We start from the raw sequence: 17,948 nt of genomic DNA, 5'->3' as shown, positions 1-17,948 counted from the left end.
AGTTGGACCAATTGGACATTCACATGTAAAAATAAATAAATAAAAGAATCCAGATGTAGACCTTACACCCTTCAGAAACCCTAACTAAAAATACATGATAGACCCCAAAATGGATCATGTAAAATTCAAAATTATGAAAATACTGGAACATAGCATAGGAGAAAATCGAGATGACATTAGATTTGGTGATGATTTTTAGATATAATACCAAAGGTATGATCCATGAAAGTAAATTTGATGAGTTATACCTTGTTAAAATTAACAATAATTTTCTCTGCAAAATAAACTGTTAAGAGAATGACAAAATGTGCCACAGTTTGGGAGAGGATATTTGCAAAAAAATGTATCTTACAGAGAACTTGTAATTGAAATATACAAAGAGCTCTTAAATCCCTACAATAATAATCTAGTTTTTAAAATGGGTCAAATATGAATAGACACTTCCCCCAAGATTGTACGCAGATAGCAAATAAGCATATAAGAATATGTTCAACATCATACATCATTAGGGAATCACAACTTAAAACAAGGAATTACTACTACACCCCTCTAAGAATGGCCAAAGTCCAAAACACTGACACCCAATACCAGTCAAGATATGGAGCATTAGGAACTCTCTTCATCGTTGGTGAGAATGCAAAATGGTACTACCATATTGGAAGGACACTTTGGCAGTTTCTTACATAATTAAACGTTCTCTTTCCAAATGACTCAAAGGAATTGAAAACTCAGGTCCCCGGGGCGCCTGGGTGGCGCAGTCGGTTAAGCGTCCGACTTCAGCCAGGTCACGATCTCGCGGTCCGTGAGTTCGAGCCCCGCGTCGGGCTCTGGGCTGATGGCTCAGAGCCTGGAGCCTGTTTCCGATTCTGTGTCTCCCTCTCTCTCTGCCCCTCCCCCGTTCATGCTCTGTCTCTCTCTGTCCCAAAAATAAATAAACGTTGAAAAAAAAAAGTTAAAAAAAAAAAAAAGAAAACTCAGGTCCCCACTAAAATATACATTCACACAAAAACCTGCACACAAATATGTATCATCGCCCAACCTTGGAAGCAACCAAGAGGCTCTTCAGTAGGTAAATACATGAATACATCATAGTACATCCAGAAAACAGAATGTTATTCAGCTCTGCGAAGAAATGAGCTATTGAGCCATGAAACAGACATGAAGAAATCCTGACTGTGTATTACTAAGTGAAAGAAACCAATCTGAAAAGGCTACATACTATGTGCTTCCAACTACATGACATTCTGGAAAAGGCAAAACTATGGAGACAGTGAAGAAGAAAGTGGCCTGCCCCATGTTTTTCATTTCTTTAAAAAGTTTTTAGGTTATGAAAGGAACAAGTCTACTGGAAAATACATGCTGCCAAAGCAGAGTCATGTCTTCTCAGGGGATACAGAGCAATAGAAAGACAGCCAGACCTACAACATCACAATAAACATTTGAAAAGCTTTAACATGTTGTACACTTCTCTTGCAGAGAATATTTTGGAATCCAGCATACTAAACTGCACTAAGTCAAACATTTAAATTAAAAGCCACAGCTGACCAAATATTATCATATGTGTTTATTTTATTATCTTAAAAGGCAGCTACTTCCCTAGTGAAAGCAAATTAAACTTAGTTAACAAACTTCTTTAATTTGATGGCATGAACTCTAAACTGATATTTGAAAACAAGTGTCATGATTTCCACTCACCTTGACCACAAATTAAATAGCCTACTCTTTGTATGCCTTGCACAAAAAAAAAAGAAAGAAAGAAAGAAAGAAAGAAAGAAAGAAAGAAAGAAAGAAAAAAAAAAATCTACAGTAGAAGTCAGGGGTTCATAAACTCAGTCAGCCTGGTCTCTGGAGAAGCTATACGTCTTTGTCTAAGCGACTTAATCTCTCAAGGTCTCAGTTTCCACATTCCATTCCATGTACTTTCAACATGCAAAACAGATAAAGGCAGTCTGGTTCAAGAGGAAAAGGGTCTCCTTATCTGTTCTTTTATACCTCCTGCCCTAGCACAGAAGGACCACACAGAACACAGTGTGAAAATCACTTAATAGAATATCGTTCAAGTTCTTTCCAGTTCTGAAATTCTTTGTTTCTATGTAAATATCCCAAACATCTTATCTTCCTCCTAATCCACAAAGAACAAGACTTTTACCCAAACAATGCTGCTCAGGCTCATAAAATTCGAGGGCTGGAAAAGAATTTGGCAGACTATTTGGGCCCTCTGCCTGGTTCTGAATGGACGTGGCCTTACATGATCCCAGAATTATTTTGTTAAATAGTTAGAAAATCCAGACAGGCAATTTTGAAAAAAATCCAACCAAGTACTTTCCCTGAGGTTTCGTTTCTTTTTTATTTAGGCAATTTCTACCTACATTTCCTCTTGTTCATCTTCTATAGATACAGAAATAATTGCCATTCATACAGAGCATTCACTCATTCACCCAACAGAAAAGTTCTAAGCTCCTACACTGTCCAGAGAAACCTGGTGGGTGTTACAGGTACAAAAGTGAACAGAACCTAGTTGCACCTAGGAACTCATGGTTTAGGGAGGAGTATTTCTCATGCTGGGTGGTAGGAGATCTCAGGGGAAGAGCACAGGAGAGGCCTAATTCAGCCAATGCTGGGGGAAACAGTAGTTAGAGAAGTTTCTTACAGAAGTCAATGCTTGGACTGCATTTTGAAGGATGAATAGAAGTTAGTCACTCAGAAAAATGGAAGAAGGGAATTTCAGACAAAAATGAAAAACTGTATAATAGGAAAGAATGACAGAGTCTGGGATACATATGGACATTTTATTAGCTGTACCACAGGTTTCTTCCTGAGCTGCAAGTCCAGAATGGCCTCAGAGTTTTCACTGTATCCTTAAGAGAGAAGGATTTTAAACAGGGGGCTGAGGCAATCAAATCTGAGTTTTATAAAGATCTTCCTCTATCAGGAATGTGAGTAAAGTATTAGATTGGGGAAGCTGGAGGTAGAAAGAAAGTTCGATGGCTTTTTCTATAATCTAGGTAAGAAATGATGTAGGCTGAACACCGACTGTTCACTGTCTTGAATCATTTTAGTTGCTTTGCTCTGACACATCTCACATTTTCTATGGCTGGGCTTATGTATCATCAATGCATCTGGATATGGACGATAGCTCAGCTGAGAAACATTTGTTTCTTTTCAATTAATGTCATGTAGTCACTTTATTATACTTTGTAGAGTTACTATTTCATTGTTAGTAGTCGGCTGATTGCATGATTCTATTTGGTGTTCGAATCATAAACTTTTAAATCTGCAGGAGACTTTCTAATTCATCTGGCCTGCTTTCACACCACGTTTCTCCAAATTCTAGGTTTCTTTAGGGGAAACCGCAGTTGAGGTCATAGGGATGTAGTTGATGTAGACAGAGTTCCTCACCCTCTTGTTCACTACAACCAGAACCAGTCCTCCCAGCAAAACCTTTGAAATTGGCATGATTCTTATATCCCACTGCAATCAGCACTGGCCTGTCACCCACCTGAACCATTTTTCTTATTTCTGCATGTTCTAATTTAGATTTCGTTTGAAAAACAAGTTATGCTGTTAAGATATTATAACCCTCCCTCCCTCAACTTCACCAATGAGGAATTGAGGCCCAATGAGGGTCTTGCCTGTGTTTGTACTTATCTAATGGCTTAGCAGAGTTCAAATGACAAAGCTGTTAACACATATTCAGGGAGAGCTGGAACCTCTTCTAGAATCTGAAAGTGTCCCTAACCCTCATGTTGTATCCTGGTCCTGCCAAGTGTCCTCATTCCAAATATTAATGGCAGTACATCTTAGATGTCCTATTACAGAAGAAAACAGCTTCTAAGATTCACTTTTTCCTATGTGAATATGTATATTTGTGTGTATTGTGTGTGTGTTTCTGTTTGTAAAGAGATTAATAGATTTGGATTTATGTATTTTGTGGTGGCTAAGATAGGGTTATTTTAGGGTTTCTTTACACAGGCTAAACTATTGAGTAAGAAAGTCAACCTCTGAATTCAGACTAAGGCATGCTACACGATTCTTTTGTTTTTAAGTGTTGGGAGTTTTAAGTCTCTGGAATCACCTACAAATGCTTAATTGAGCATCACTAATTTTTCAAAGGAATCATAAAGAGGTGTTCAAAATCTTATGGGTAAAGAATCACTTGAGGAAGTTATTAGACGTGCAGAGTTCCACACATTTCCCCCAGATCTTCTGACTGAGTGAATCCAGAACGAGGTCGGTAATCCACTTTCAATAAAGACCCCAGGTGACTCTGATGCACAGGGGCCTGAATACCTTACTTGAGATACTGTTGTAGCCATAACTAGATTTTAGAAGAAGAGGCTCACCTAATGTTTTTTCTGAACCTATTAACCTGACGTACCTCCGTTAAGTCAAAAGACTGCGTTATGCGAGTTGGGCACATTGAATCAAACCCAGTCCCTCCCAAGTCTTACGGGATCGGCCTGGCACAGGGTTCATTCACAGAACTGTTTGTACTTTCCTTGGCCTAGACATCGTTCACCAAGCACAAAGTTCATGGATTTGGCATGACAGAAAATTGTTTCTTGTTTCAAACATTTATTCTACCCAGCATCCTCCAAGTATCTGCTAGATCGTGAAATCCCTCTATTGCTTCCTGTGTAAAGTTTCAAAGGAATTTCTGATCACGAGCACAATCATGGCTGGATATTAACATAATCAAATTTTATCTCTATATTTGTTTTGGAAATAAAAGCCAGGGAAAGCATTTTGACTTTTATACAAAACCATCACATCTTAATTTAAAACTATTTCATATAAGAAGAACAATGCCCTACTTATTTCGTTTCCTGTGATGATGACTAAAAATAAGCTTAAAGCAGTAAATGGCCTCAGGGACCTTCCATGGCCTACAAAGCTTTTAGCTTGTGGGCTATTTCCAGTGCTATTTCATCATAAAGGACTTATTTCTAGAACACCAAGGCTGATGATCACTTCATATCCAGCCCCAGATGACACTGGAGAAAAGGCATTTACTTGATGACCAGACCACCTCTTGACAAATTTGGACTAAAAGAGAAAGGTCTTAATAGTGACTATCTAAATCAAAATACACTAAAAATTAATGGGAACAGATTCTTTCTACCCTTTTCCCTTTCCTGCTTTCTTTCTTTCCTTATTTTTTTCCATCTCTCCTTTCTTCCTTTCTTCTTTATTTACATTCTTCCTTCCTTCTCTTCCTTCCTATGTGTGTACAGCTCTTCTAAATTTTCAGTGGAATAATGTCTGACCCCAAATTAGGCCCAGCTGGAGTTAATAATAGTTAATACTGAGTGCTTATTATTTGTTGTAAGGCATTGTCTTGAATAACTCTGTGATGAGGGTATTACTATCTCCACTTTATACATGAGGAAACAATGGCACAGAAAAACTATGCTATGATCACACAGCTACTCTGTGAGAACTAAACACAGTTCTCTTTCTTGTGTTAGTGTTGGGAACAAGCATTATTTCCAACCTAATTTAATGTAATTTAATAATTTAATTTAATTTAATTTTGTTCTATTCTCCTTTCTTTTCTTTTTTGTTTTAGAAGGAAAGAGAGAGCATGAGACTACATTGGTCAACAGCACTTCTGTCCTCACTCCAAAAAAGAATCACATGATGATGATTGAGCTTCACATGATAATGGGTTTCACATGTTTAGTTTAAACAACATATAATCTATCTTCTTTGTGCCACATTTTTTTTTTATTTCAGAGAGATAGTATGTATGAGCAGCGGGGAGTGGCAGAGGGAAAGAGAGAATATTAATCAGGCTCCACACTCAGCATAGGGCTCAATGTGGGGTTCAATCCCACAACCTGAGATCATGACCTGAGCTGAAATTAAGAGTGGGGCACTCAGCCAACTGAGCCACCCAGGTGCCCCTCCAAGCCTTATTTTTAAACTATTTTTCCAAACAAGCTCCAAGAAAACCTGGATCATGGACTGTGATCCATCTAAGCTGGCTTCCTTATAGACTAATTACATGCTCTTTAACACTTGATTCAAGATGCTGGTCTCACTCTCACTCACTTTTGACAAAACCAAGGCTATGGCATCATAAACTCTGCCCAAATGCCTTCAGTGTAAAAACCACCTTGAAATCACCCAACCTTTTCCCTAAAACCAGTGAATATCCTCCCCAGATCTTTACCTTCTGTGACACTACTAACACAGTCAAGATGTTTGGTGTTCCTCTTATTGCAGTAACTTCATAAGCTTATTTTGCTTCGTCAACAGGTTTTTTAAGACTATATTTGGGAAGTTGGCAGCTGACATCTGTCTAATATTTATGAGGAATTAGAAGATTGTATTTTGTTATATATACAATAAAAACACTTTCTACTTTAATTCTCTTCAAACCAAAATATCACTACAGCAGAATAAGAACATTGATATCAAGCTTCAGCAAGTACTTAAAGAATTTTTGATACCTCTTTAAAATAAAAAAAAAAACACAAGAATTAAAGTATTTACATTTGCATGATTCTTAAACCAGCAATCTCGGCAAAAGTTCTCCACAAATAAGAGTCCGAGTAATTCCCCCAGCCCACATGAAATATAAGCTGTGGAATTTAACGGAATTTAATTAATTAATTAAAGATACATGCTCATAAGTTAAAAAACATATATGCTTATGTGTATATTACAAGTATCTTTCATATAAGAAAATATTCTTTTTATTCTGAAATTTTTACTCCAACAGGAGACCAACAAGAATAAGGAATTCAAACACTGAAAACAGCAAATAAAAACTGGGGCGGGGCGGGGAGCAAAACCTGGTTATCTCAGAATGATGATATAGCCAGAAAGTAGTTCTTCTTCCTAATAAAGGAAACGTCATATGGTAAATATTTCAGGTGTGAACACACAACATACAGGAGGTCCCATTTCTTTGGAAATAGCTGTAAATATATTCATCTGCGTAAAACAATCATCTGTGTCTAGTCATGCATGCTCTCTGCTCCCGTGGCTGTCACTGCTGTCGATCTGAAGTTGAAAGGTAATGGCCTCATGATTCAAGGAAACTGCTGAAGTGTGTACTCAGGCTTCAGTTGGAGAGATGGGTTCATTTATCATCATAATAAGCTATTACCATCGAGAGGTCACAACTCATTGAAGAGACAGTCAGTCTAATTGGCTCAATTCCGTTAGCTTTTGACGTGCCTCAAGGAGATAAGCACTCTTTTGCAGGTAATTTTCAATCACCCAACAAACTACTTGTTTAATAATTCATCACATTTCAGATTGGGGTCTTATCACATAGCCCCTTTTTCCATGTGACAAATGCTAGATTTCAACTACTTGGAATCTCAGACCCAGGGAATGGAAGAATAACTTCCGGAAAAGTTAGGCAAGATAGCACCTGCTTCAACTCAACTACTACTGCAGGAAGTGACGAGAAAACCTCAGGAATAAATGTGTGAACTTTATGCTTCTCCAGTTGGCACTGCTGACAACAATAGGATTCCCCGAAACTATCTGGAAAGAGAAGAGTGCTATTCAAATCCTCGTGGTTAATTAAGCATGCCGACCAATTTTTAACTTATAGGATTGGGGCACTTAATACTTATTTAAGTGATCACATTAAAGCAGTAAATTTTACAATAAAGTCTAGAATCTGAAGCAATAGTTTGTAATAGAATAGATTAAAAGAAAGGCTGTTGTAGTTAAAATATCACATTTTACATCTTTGACAATACTCTGTTCACAGAGGGTATGGACAGTCTCTGGAGGCAAGCTCACCTCAATTCAAATGCTAGTTGGGACTCTAAATAGATAAGTAACCTTATAGTTATAAATATATATTCTTGTTCTCCACTATTTTTTGAACAAATGGTGGTATATACATATATACACACACACACATACATACAGACTATTCTGCTTCCAGGTTTAGTTACTGAAACGTGTACTTTGGATCATTCCATAGTAGCATACAAGGAACTTCTTTCTTTATTTATTTAAAGTTTGATAGTGTTTCAGTCCATGTATGTACCCAAACTCATTTAATTAGCTCTCAGTGATACACATTTTTGTGGTCATCACAAACATTTATGAATGAATGACTTTGCATTTCTCATGTTTATACATGCCAGTAGGGTAAATTTTTAGAAGATAAATATAGAAACAAATGTGCATTTGTAACTTTGGTCAAGATTTCTAAATTGATTTTCTTGGATTGCATAAATGTATATTCCCACTACTAATATATAAGGATCTTTGTCTTTTTAAAGTCTCAGTAATCGGTACTGTCCATTTTGTTCTCTTTCCTAAGATAGATGACAAATGATTTCTCAATGTAGTTATCATATCGATTCAGGTTGAACTTTGTTTTATATTTTTCCACCTTCATTGAGAAATAATTGGCATACGTCACTGTATAAGTTTAAGGCATACAGCAAGTATTTCCTTTTCTATAAACTGTTCATATCTATTGCCCATTTTTTTGTTGGACCATTGGCCTTTCTCATCAATTTCTATAACCTCTTTAGATATTAGATTAGCCATCCGTTTGCTACAAATTAAAACAATAAGAAGTGTGGGATTTTAAAAAGAATTGATATTTTATTATTTGTATTATTTGATATTTTATTATTTGTATTATTTGTATTATTTGCTAGGGCTGCCATAAGAAAGTAAGACAAACTGAGTCTCTTCAATAACAGAAATTCATTATTTAGAGTTCTGGAGATTACTAGTCCTAAATACAGATGTTGGCAAGACTGGTTTCTTCTGAGGCTGTGGGAGAAGGATGTGTTTTAATCCTCCTTCTCTGGTTTGTAGCTGGCTGTCCTCATCGTCCCACTGACATTCTCCCTGTCTCTACATTTTCCTTTTTTATACGGACACCAGTTGTATTGAATTGGGATCTATCTACATGACTACCTTAATGACATTATAGCTACAGGGTGTTGACTGTGTTTATTATGCTTATAAAATTTACTTGTCTAATTAGTTACTGATGGGTAGAAATTACAAATTCCTTTATATACTATGCCTTCAGTGAAACAGGAGTGGTAAGATACTTATCAAGTTATTTTCCTGGAAAGACACGAAGCGATGATTGTTGATTGTTGGCTTTATTTTGGTACTTTCAAGATAAAGTGCAAATGCTCGGCAGGTTTCTCAAAAAGCTAGCTAACTCTTCTTTTTTTCACATCTGCAAAGCTGCTGCTTAAGTCATGTAATCTACTTGCTTGCTAAAATGAACTCTCTGATTGTCCATTTTTATCTTTAATGTTATCTTGTCCCTTACCACCACCAGATGCTCTGTCAGATGGCAATAAATAGGGGTCAAAGTGTTCTGCAACAAACATCTTTAATTGATATAAAGACTATCTCTGATACATATAAATTCCTACAGTGTACAACTATAGAAATTCATGAAGAAACTGACATTTATTGAACAGCTTCTGCGTGCTAAGGGTGTTTTAGAGGGCTTTGCACAATTCTAAGGCTGGAACTCTCATTTTGCAGATAATGGAAGACTCAACTAAATTACGGGATATGTCCAAGATCATAAAACTACTAAGGTAGATATCCAGAATTTTAATCAGATCTGTGAAAGGCATAGGGATGAAAACGCTAAGAATAACTGACCATGACTTCTCCTTACTTAATTAATCCCTTTCAATCGATTCTCACGAAAACGAAGAAAGAAAGAAAATAACGTGTGAGTTTGTTAGTCCACAATCAAGATGTCAGCAGGACTGGTCTCTTCTAAGAGCTGTGAAGGAAGAATCTGTTCCAGACTTCTCTCTTGGCTTATAGATGGCCACCTTCTCTCTTTGTCTTTAGGCCATCTTCCCCTTACACATATCCGTCTCCCATCCTTCCCTTCACACTTTCCCTTTCCACTATTAACAAAAAAAAAAAAAAAAAAAAAAAAAAAATAGATGAAAAAACCCCAGTATATAAAGAACACTCTAGCTATGATAGGTTCCAAAATGGTATAACACTGACCTACTAAAGAATCCTGGGAGTCTGTCCCACAAGAGCTAGGGCTAGTGTACCAGAAGCAACAATCCATCACTTCCCTATGGTTCTCCACTGAGCTGCACATAAAACATGATATAAAGTTTTATTTAAGAAGATATAGAAAAAAATGTAGCTTTACATTAAGATTTGATTGAAATTCTCTAATTGATGATTTTGCCTTTCTTTGGTTTTGGGATGAGGGATAGGGGTTGAAGAAGGAAAAACTTTTACGTTCTTCGTATGGCATAGTCTTCCTTTGCATCGTTTCAAAAAAGTTGTGTACAAAGAATACTTGAAATTCTACTTTAAGTCTGTGTGTTTTGTTATTCATTCAGTAACCACTGTGGTAAGCCCCAGGGCTAAAGAGATGACTAGCCGGAGGTCCTGTGTTAGGTGCAATCCGTGGAGAAAACATTATTTTATACTGTTTTGGATACTCTTAATTTCTTTTTGTAGGGACAAACGTCCGGCATCATAATCGTTTCACCAGAAAAACTTTCTACATTTTTCCTAGTGTAATTTGTTGGTGAAAAAGTAGCTCAGCCTTTATTTCTCTGAAAAACTCTTGGTTTGCTTTCCTTTTTCACGGATATTTTGGCCTGCTAAAGAATGCTGGACTGCTTTTTTGTATGTTGTTGTTTCTTTCCTCCCCAATACTTTAAAAGATGCGTGTACTGTATTCTGGTTTGCATCATATCTGACAAGAATCTTCTATCTTTCTTATCTCTGTTCTTCTGTACATGATGTGCCTTTTTTTCCCCCTCCGGCTGCTTTTATGATTTTCTCTTTGTCTCTCTCTCTTTTTTTAAATAATTCAATTCAGATATGCCTTGGAATGATCTTCTTGTCGTTTTTGCGACTGTTTTCATTGACTGATTTTCTTCCTGGTTATGGTTCATATGCCCCTGCTTGTTTACATGCCTGGTCATTTTTGATTTGATGCCAGGCATGCTGATTTTATAGTGTTGGGTGTTGGATTTTGTTGTAATTAAGTAGTATTGGACTTTGTTCCGGCATGCAGCTAATTTAGTTGGAGCAAGTTGGTTTCTTTTAAGGTTTGCTTTTAATATTTGTTAGGGTGAATTTAGAGTAGCCTGTAGTGTAGGACTAATTTAACCCCTCTACTAAGATAATACTCTGTGAGTACTTTACCTGATGTCCTCTCCATTATAAAGATGTTTCATTTTAGGTGGTGGGAAAATGAACTATTACCAGCTCTGTGTTGGTTCCAGGAATTGTTTCACTTGCTACTTTTTGGTAACTACCCTAAAGTTAACTGAGATTGATATTACTGCTAAGTAAACTCCTTAATTTTTGTCATCAAATTGCTGTTAAACTAAATGCTCTCCTATTGAGTGCATGTTTAGTTGCTCAATTGGAAACAGTGATCTTTGTTCTCATTGTACTTCATTATAAGGTGCTACAAACAGAATGATGCATATGAATATTAAAATGCTCCTCTATGTAATAATTTGCAATGCTAAAATTAGTGCTTTATACAGTTAATTTAAAAAATATCAAGATACCCTTATGATAAGGTTAGGGAAGATTGGGAGATATGCATGTTTGACCTTGTAGGTAGAATAATGTTGCATAGTAGACTTTACTATAGCTATGGGCAACAAGTGAGTGCTCGGCTTTTTTGTTTGTTTTTAATAAATATATTTCTTCATGTACCCCTAACAATTCATTTGATTAGTTCTAGGCAGTAAATCTTCCTGGTACTACTCTATTACCAAATCATTCTCTTTTTTTTTTTGTAATTTTTTTAACATTTATTTATTATTGAGAGACAGAGAGAGACAGAGAGAGACAGAGCATGAGCATGGGAGGGAGAGAGAGAGAGAGAAAGGGAGACACAGAATCTGAAGCAGGCTCCAGGCTCTGAGCTGTCAGCACAGAGCCTGATGTGGGGCTGGAACTCGCAAACAGTGAGATCACGACCTGAGCTGAAGTTGGACGCTTAACCGACTGAGTGACCCAGGCGCCCCATCAAATCATTGTTAATGAGATTTGATTCATGGAATAAAAATTCAATCACCGTTGATTTGTCCTATTTACTTTTATGGTCATGCCATTCTCCCAAATACACATACCTTCTTTTTTTTTTTAATTTGTTTTTTACATTTATTCATTTTTGAGAGACAGAGAGAGACAGAGCACAAGCAGGGGAGGGGCAGAGAGAGAGGGAGACACAGAATGAGAAGCAGGCTCCAGGCTCTGAGCTGTCAGCACAGAGTCCAACGCGGGGCTCGAACTCACAAGCTGTGAGATCATGACCTGAGCCGAAGTCGGACGCCTAACCGACTGAGCCACCCAGGAGCCCCACAATACCTTAATTGAGAGGAGATTGGATCATGTTTATTAGTTTTTAATTTTTTTTAACCATGTTTGAAATCATTTTTCAACCCTGACATAAATCCTAAGTCAAGAGTCATGATTTCACTCATATGTGGAATTTAAGAAACAAAACAAACGATCATCGGGGGAAAAAAAGCCAGGCAAACCAAGAAACAGACTGTCAACTATAGAGAACAAACTGATGGGTCCCAGAGGGGAGGTGGATGGGGGGATGGGTTAAATAGGTGATGGGGATTAAGGGGTGCACTTGTGATGAGCCCTGGGTGTGGTATAGATCTATTGAATCACTATCTTGTACACCTGAAACTAATATTACACTGTATGTTAACTAATTGGAATTTAAATACTTTAAAAAACCCAAATAAATAAATAAATAAATAAATAAGTAAACAAATAAATAATAGCTCCATCCTTTTATTTGGAAAAAAACAACAACAGCCTGCTGTTGTTGTTATTAAGTATGTAGCATTAATCACAAAGTATTAGTTGAGCTCCTTTTATGTGACAAGAAGGACCCTACCCTGTAAATCTCAAACATCAGTCTCCTTCAAATCCAGAGGTTCAATTTGAGATCTGAGAGATGGAACTGAAAGTCAAGCAAGCACAACAAGGAAGTACAGAGATTTCTTTTAGAAGCCAGATGCTATTTTGTCAGCAGACTTATAATGTGCATCTTAAGCTTGCCTATTGGTACTGTTGGCAACTAGAGGAAACAATTTAAAAGCTTCTTTCTCTGAGCTAGAAACAGAAAACGACAACATCATGTTGTAGAAAACAAGCATTGTTGTGTGAAGAACAAATCACATAAGATTAATTTAATAATGCTCAGAGACAGAATTGTAAACCTGAATGGTAATGCGGGAAGAGTAGACAGGCCAAGCCAGATTCTCAGGGAACTTTACAGATGCAGAGAGGATTGCTTTTGGAAGTCGCACTATTTCAGACCACTAGGGGAACCTTAAGTAAATGACTATTTCAGTGTTCCAATAGCACTTAGTTTACTAAAGCAGTAAATTATTCCAACTCTGAAATACCCAAACTGTTTCTGAATAGCTGTAGCCTGTAGCAAACCAGCAGGATTCTGCCCTCTAGATCTTTCCATTCCTGCCTAGTCCCATGCGTAAACCAGTGCCCTACAACCAAGCATTAACATTTGCCAAGCATTTTGAAAATGAAATGCTGCCTCATACAACCCTCTAGGTGGCTGACTTAATCCTCCTTGACTCTCTAAAATGAGGAGTGAGGGGGAACCAACGCTTGATTGTGCCAATTGTGCTAGATATTCACTCACATGTGAGAAAAAACATTTTCAAGATTGCTATTGAAGAATTAACTCATAAGGGAGATGGTGAAAATATTTAAATGGAACGGGCAGTATAAAAATGTGCTAAGATTTTCCAGGCCTCATGACTACCCCCTCCCCCCACACACACACACGTATTTGGTTATGTGTGCCTCATGACTCCAAAGAGGGTATGCAGTCAATAAAAATGTGTCTTAGGATAAAAAATACTCCTTTGCTAGACTGGCTAGCGTTCTTGAGTTTTATCACAATCAGGTGGGCCTCTCAGTCAGCAAAGTGTATCCCATGTGAGAGCAGTTTTATTATTTGGAGTCAGGTTCCTGAAGAAAAAAAAAAGGAAGAATGGCATGTGGCATCTTCGTTATAACAGAATAAGCATAGCATATCCCTTCTGTTAGAAGTAGCCTTCTAACCAAGTGCTTTGGAATATGTTTGAAAATTGGTTACACAAATATTTAGCAAAGCTAATAGCATCTCATAAATATTTTTTTTGACTTTGGAATTAACACTAAAAAAGCGGAGGTGGGATGATATACCCACAGCCTCCTGGTCATGGGTGTAAATGAAATTCAGTATCTAAGCAGATGCACTGGTTTCCTGATAGACTATTTCTGTCAGATTCTGGCAATGGCTCTGATCTGAACAGCAATTACTGGTAAAGAATTTAGCCTCAACTATTTAGAGAAGTGGCTTTATTGAATTTATAAACAAGGCCCTACAATTTTCCATTTCCTTAGCAAGATATTAAATCAACCAAGCTAAGCATGTCACCATGACTATAATTTACGTGACGTGACGTGGCAGTTAAGATGTACAGTGGTAATTTGTGACAGCTTGCAGTATTATTGTAGTATCAAAGATTTATATGGTTCAGTTATTAAGGCAAATTGTTTCATTCATACAGAGATATCTGACAGTAAACCACCAAGGGCTTCCACATTACATTAAAAAATGTCTCCTGCATTCAAACAATTTGCACACCCTGTTACCATTATTTTGTTCACTGAGTGGAAATTGAAGCAGAGGCAAGCACAGTGGTTTTTTTTCCCCCCTTCTGGCTGTTTATTTTATTTTTAATATGAGATTTATTGTCAAATTGGTTTCCATACAACACCCAGTGCTCATCCCAAAAGGTGCCCTCCTCCATTCCCATCACCCACTTTCCCCTCCCTCCCACCCCCCATCAACCCTCAGTTTATTCTGTCTTTAAGAGTCTCTTATGGTTAGTGAAATAAGTCATACAGAGAAAGACAGATACCATATGTTTTCACTCTTATGTGGATCCTGAGAAACTTGACAGAAGACCATGGGGGAGGGGAAGGGGGAAAAAAGTTAGAGAGGGAGGGAAGCACAGTGTTTTGAAGTGAAAATGATCTGTGGAGGAATATGAAGGACTTCGTTGTGGGTGGTTATAAGGAACAGTTCAGCCAGGATAAAGGAAGTTATCTTTGGGCACCAACATCTAGGAACAGGATGTCCAAATTCTTTGCTCTGGTGTTATTTAATATCCCATTAGCTTCCATGTTTATGTCAGTTTTTCAGCCAACAGAAAGAAAACGCATATGACCCAAGAAAAAATATGGAAACTGTGGTTAAGAATATTCTATGATAAGCTATTCTTAAATAAGTTTCACTATTGTAAGAAAAATAAGACCTTTGAAACTCATCCAATTTTGACCTAAGGCTCTTCTCTGAACTCCTCAGAGCAGAAAAAATTTGGACGTTTATCTATGTTTTATTTATTTATTTATTTATTTATTTATTTATTTATTTATTGGCAATTTTAAGCTGTGGATATTCAAGACTTATGTGCTATTTTATTCTTTTTGGGAATACAGGAGGTTTCAAAATAGAACAAGATAGAATGACTTTTTGTTGTAAAAGACCTTGCAAATATAAGTTTAACTGGATTTTTTATTATAGCTGTAGAATTTTATGCAATATACACTATTTTAAAGTACATATTCATTGAAAAATGGGTTTTATTCATTAACACATTTTTCATAATAGCATTTAGAAGTCTGCTCAAAATAAGAAACTGGCCACTAGTTGGGGCATCTGGATGCCTTAGTGGGTTAAGCATCTGACTTCGGCGCAGGTCATCATCTCGCAGTTTATGTTCCAGCTCTACATCAGGCTCTGTGCTGACAGCTCAGAGCCTAGAGCCTGCTTCAGATTCTGTATCTCCCTCTCTCTCTCTGCCCCTCCCCTGCTTGCACTCTGACTTTCTCTCTCAAAAATAAATAAGCACTTAAAAAAAAAAAAAAGAGTGGCACCTGGGTGGCTTAGTCGGTTAAGTGTCCGACTTTGGCTCAGGTCATGATCTGGCATTGAGTTCAAGCCCCGCATTGGGCTCTGTGCTGACAGCTCAGAGCCTGGAGCCTGCTTTGGATTCTGTGTCTCCCTCTCTCTTTGCCCCTTCCCCGCTCACACTGTCTCTGTCTCCCTCTCTCAAAAATAAACATTAAAAACCTTAAAAAAAAAAGAAAGAAATTGGCCACTAGTTAATTTTTTTTTTAATTAGCTAAAACCACCAACCAGTTTGCGTTCACTAACATGTGAACTACTAAGTTTTTCTTCCTCAATAAGTCACATGCCATGCAAGAAAACCACTAACAGTAAATATATTTTGTTTGTTTAATCAAAGAAAATTTCTTCCAAAGTAACACAATAATCCTATAGGTGAAAACATACAGGCTTACACAGCATCGATTTGCTAAGGGATTTTTCTGTGACTGCTGCAGTTTCTGATATGATTAGTGATGTAACCATCAGCCCATAAGGTATTAACTTTCACAGAATTACTGTACCAAATTGGTTTCCAACAAATTATTAGGCAAAATAAAATGGTAAAAGCCAAGGCACCTATCTAGATAGAGTTAATCTACAACAGAACAACAACAACAACAAAAAAAAAAACACCTGCATTTCCAAGACTGCTACATTTGTTTATCTGTGTATGTTTTTATATGCGTGTGGCGGGCTTTAAAACAAACGGGCTTTCAACCTGGCACTTCTTTTAGGGTAGTTTTCTCTCTGAGCTCCAGGAAATATGTTGTTTACATAGACTTCATGGCAAGCATTAAGTTAGTTATGTAATACATTTCATTTTCAATTAACATTCATGCAAGATAGAAGAATTAGCTCTCTTGAATATCAGTTTTGAAATAAAATAGACACAGATGACGAAAACTCCAGTAAGCATCCCACCATAGGCAACTCTAGAAAAACAGCTATTTCAAGTAAATGCAACACAGTTTCTTTCAATATTTATAATTGGTTTTGCAAAATCATCTGAGAGGCTTTGCAAAAATATCCTAGAGTCTTCATTAGTTTAGTCTTTCATTCAAAAAGTTCGCATAAAAATGAGTTGGAAACTGCCAAAAAAACAAGTGAGTACAGAACACCAACTATGTAAAGTTGTGACCTACAGATGCCATAGCCCATTAACTCTTGGTATACATACTCTCCCATGGATCCTGGGAGAAATACCCAACTAAAACTGATCTAGTTGCTTCTGGCAACACAACACACCATCAATTTGTTTTGACTTTTCTTAAAAAAAGTACTTAATGAAACTCGTTATTGATCAGCTAAAGCAAAGTGGCAGGAAGCCAGCACTGTCTGGACTTACTTTGTTTCCCAGATACAGAGCGGGTGCACTCCAGTAGTACCTCTGTGGCAGGGAACGCTGGGCTTCCACACTGCTGATGCTGATCTGCTGAGCTGGCTCTGAGTCATCCTGCCGGGGAGCCACTCGAATGTGGCCAGAGAGGTCAGTTAGGTACCAGCCGCTCATGTCTTGTATCTTCAAGAAAACACACAATCATCGTTATTTAGGAAAAACAAAAGTAAAAGTCATATCCTTTTCTTTCTCTTCCATATTCCGTATAGTGTCAATTTTTTGGAAATAAAAAAAAAAACCCTAAAACTATAAAAGTTTAGAAAAATATAAGAGTTGTGGAAAATATGAAATTTATCATATGTACTCATTATAGATTCTCATTATTTTCTCGATGGTTCTAGGAGTTTGAATAGTAATACGGAATAATCTAGTTTTATTGATCCAATGCTTTAAAACATTTTTTTAAATGTTTTACTTGACATTTGAGAGAGAGAGAGCACGAGCAGGGGAGGGGCAGAGAGGCAAAGACAGAAACTGAAGCAGGCTCCAGGGTCTGAACTGTCAGCACAGAGCCTGACGCGGGGCTTAAACCCACAAGCAGTGAGATCATGACCTGAACTGAGGTCAGATGCTCAACCAACTGAGCCACTAAGGTGT

At 37.2% G+C, this 17,948-nt stretch overlaps 1 protein-coding gene across 8 annotated transcripts in view; it reads right to left on the bottom strand.

Moving 5' to 3' along the window:
- The window catches only part of LAMA2 (laminin subunit alpha 2), a 614,828-nt gene that overhangs the window by 319,490 nt on the left and 277,390 nt on the right, over nucleotides 1-17,948 (bottom strand). For all 8 annotated transcript variants that reach the window (XM_045499528.1, XM_045499531.1, XM_045499530.1 and 5 more), the window contains exon 12: nucleotides 17,301-17,474. In XM_045499528.1, coding sequence (XP_045355484.1) covers nucleotides 17,301-17,474 — 174 coding nt within the window. The remainder of the gene's footprint in view (nucleotides 1-17,300; nucleotides 17,475-17,948) is intronic.

This window comes from Leopardus geoffroyi, chromosome B2 (assembly GCF_018350155.1).
Source record: "Leopardus geoffroyi isolate Oge1 chromosome B2, O.geoffroyi_Oge1_pat1.0, whole genome shotgun sequence".
NCBI classification, from domain to species: domain Eukaryota; kingdom Metazoa; phylum Chordata; class Mammalia; order Carnivora; family Felidae; genus Leopardus; species Leopardus geoffroyi.
This window is presented reverse-complemented; position numbering and strand designations above follow the sequence as displayed.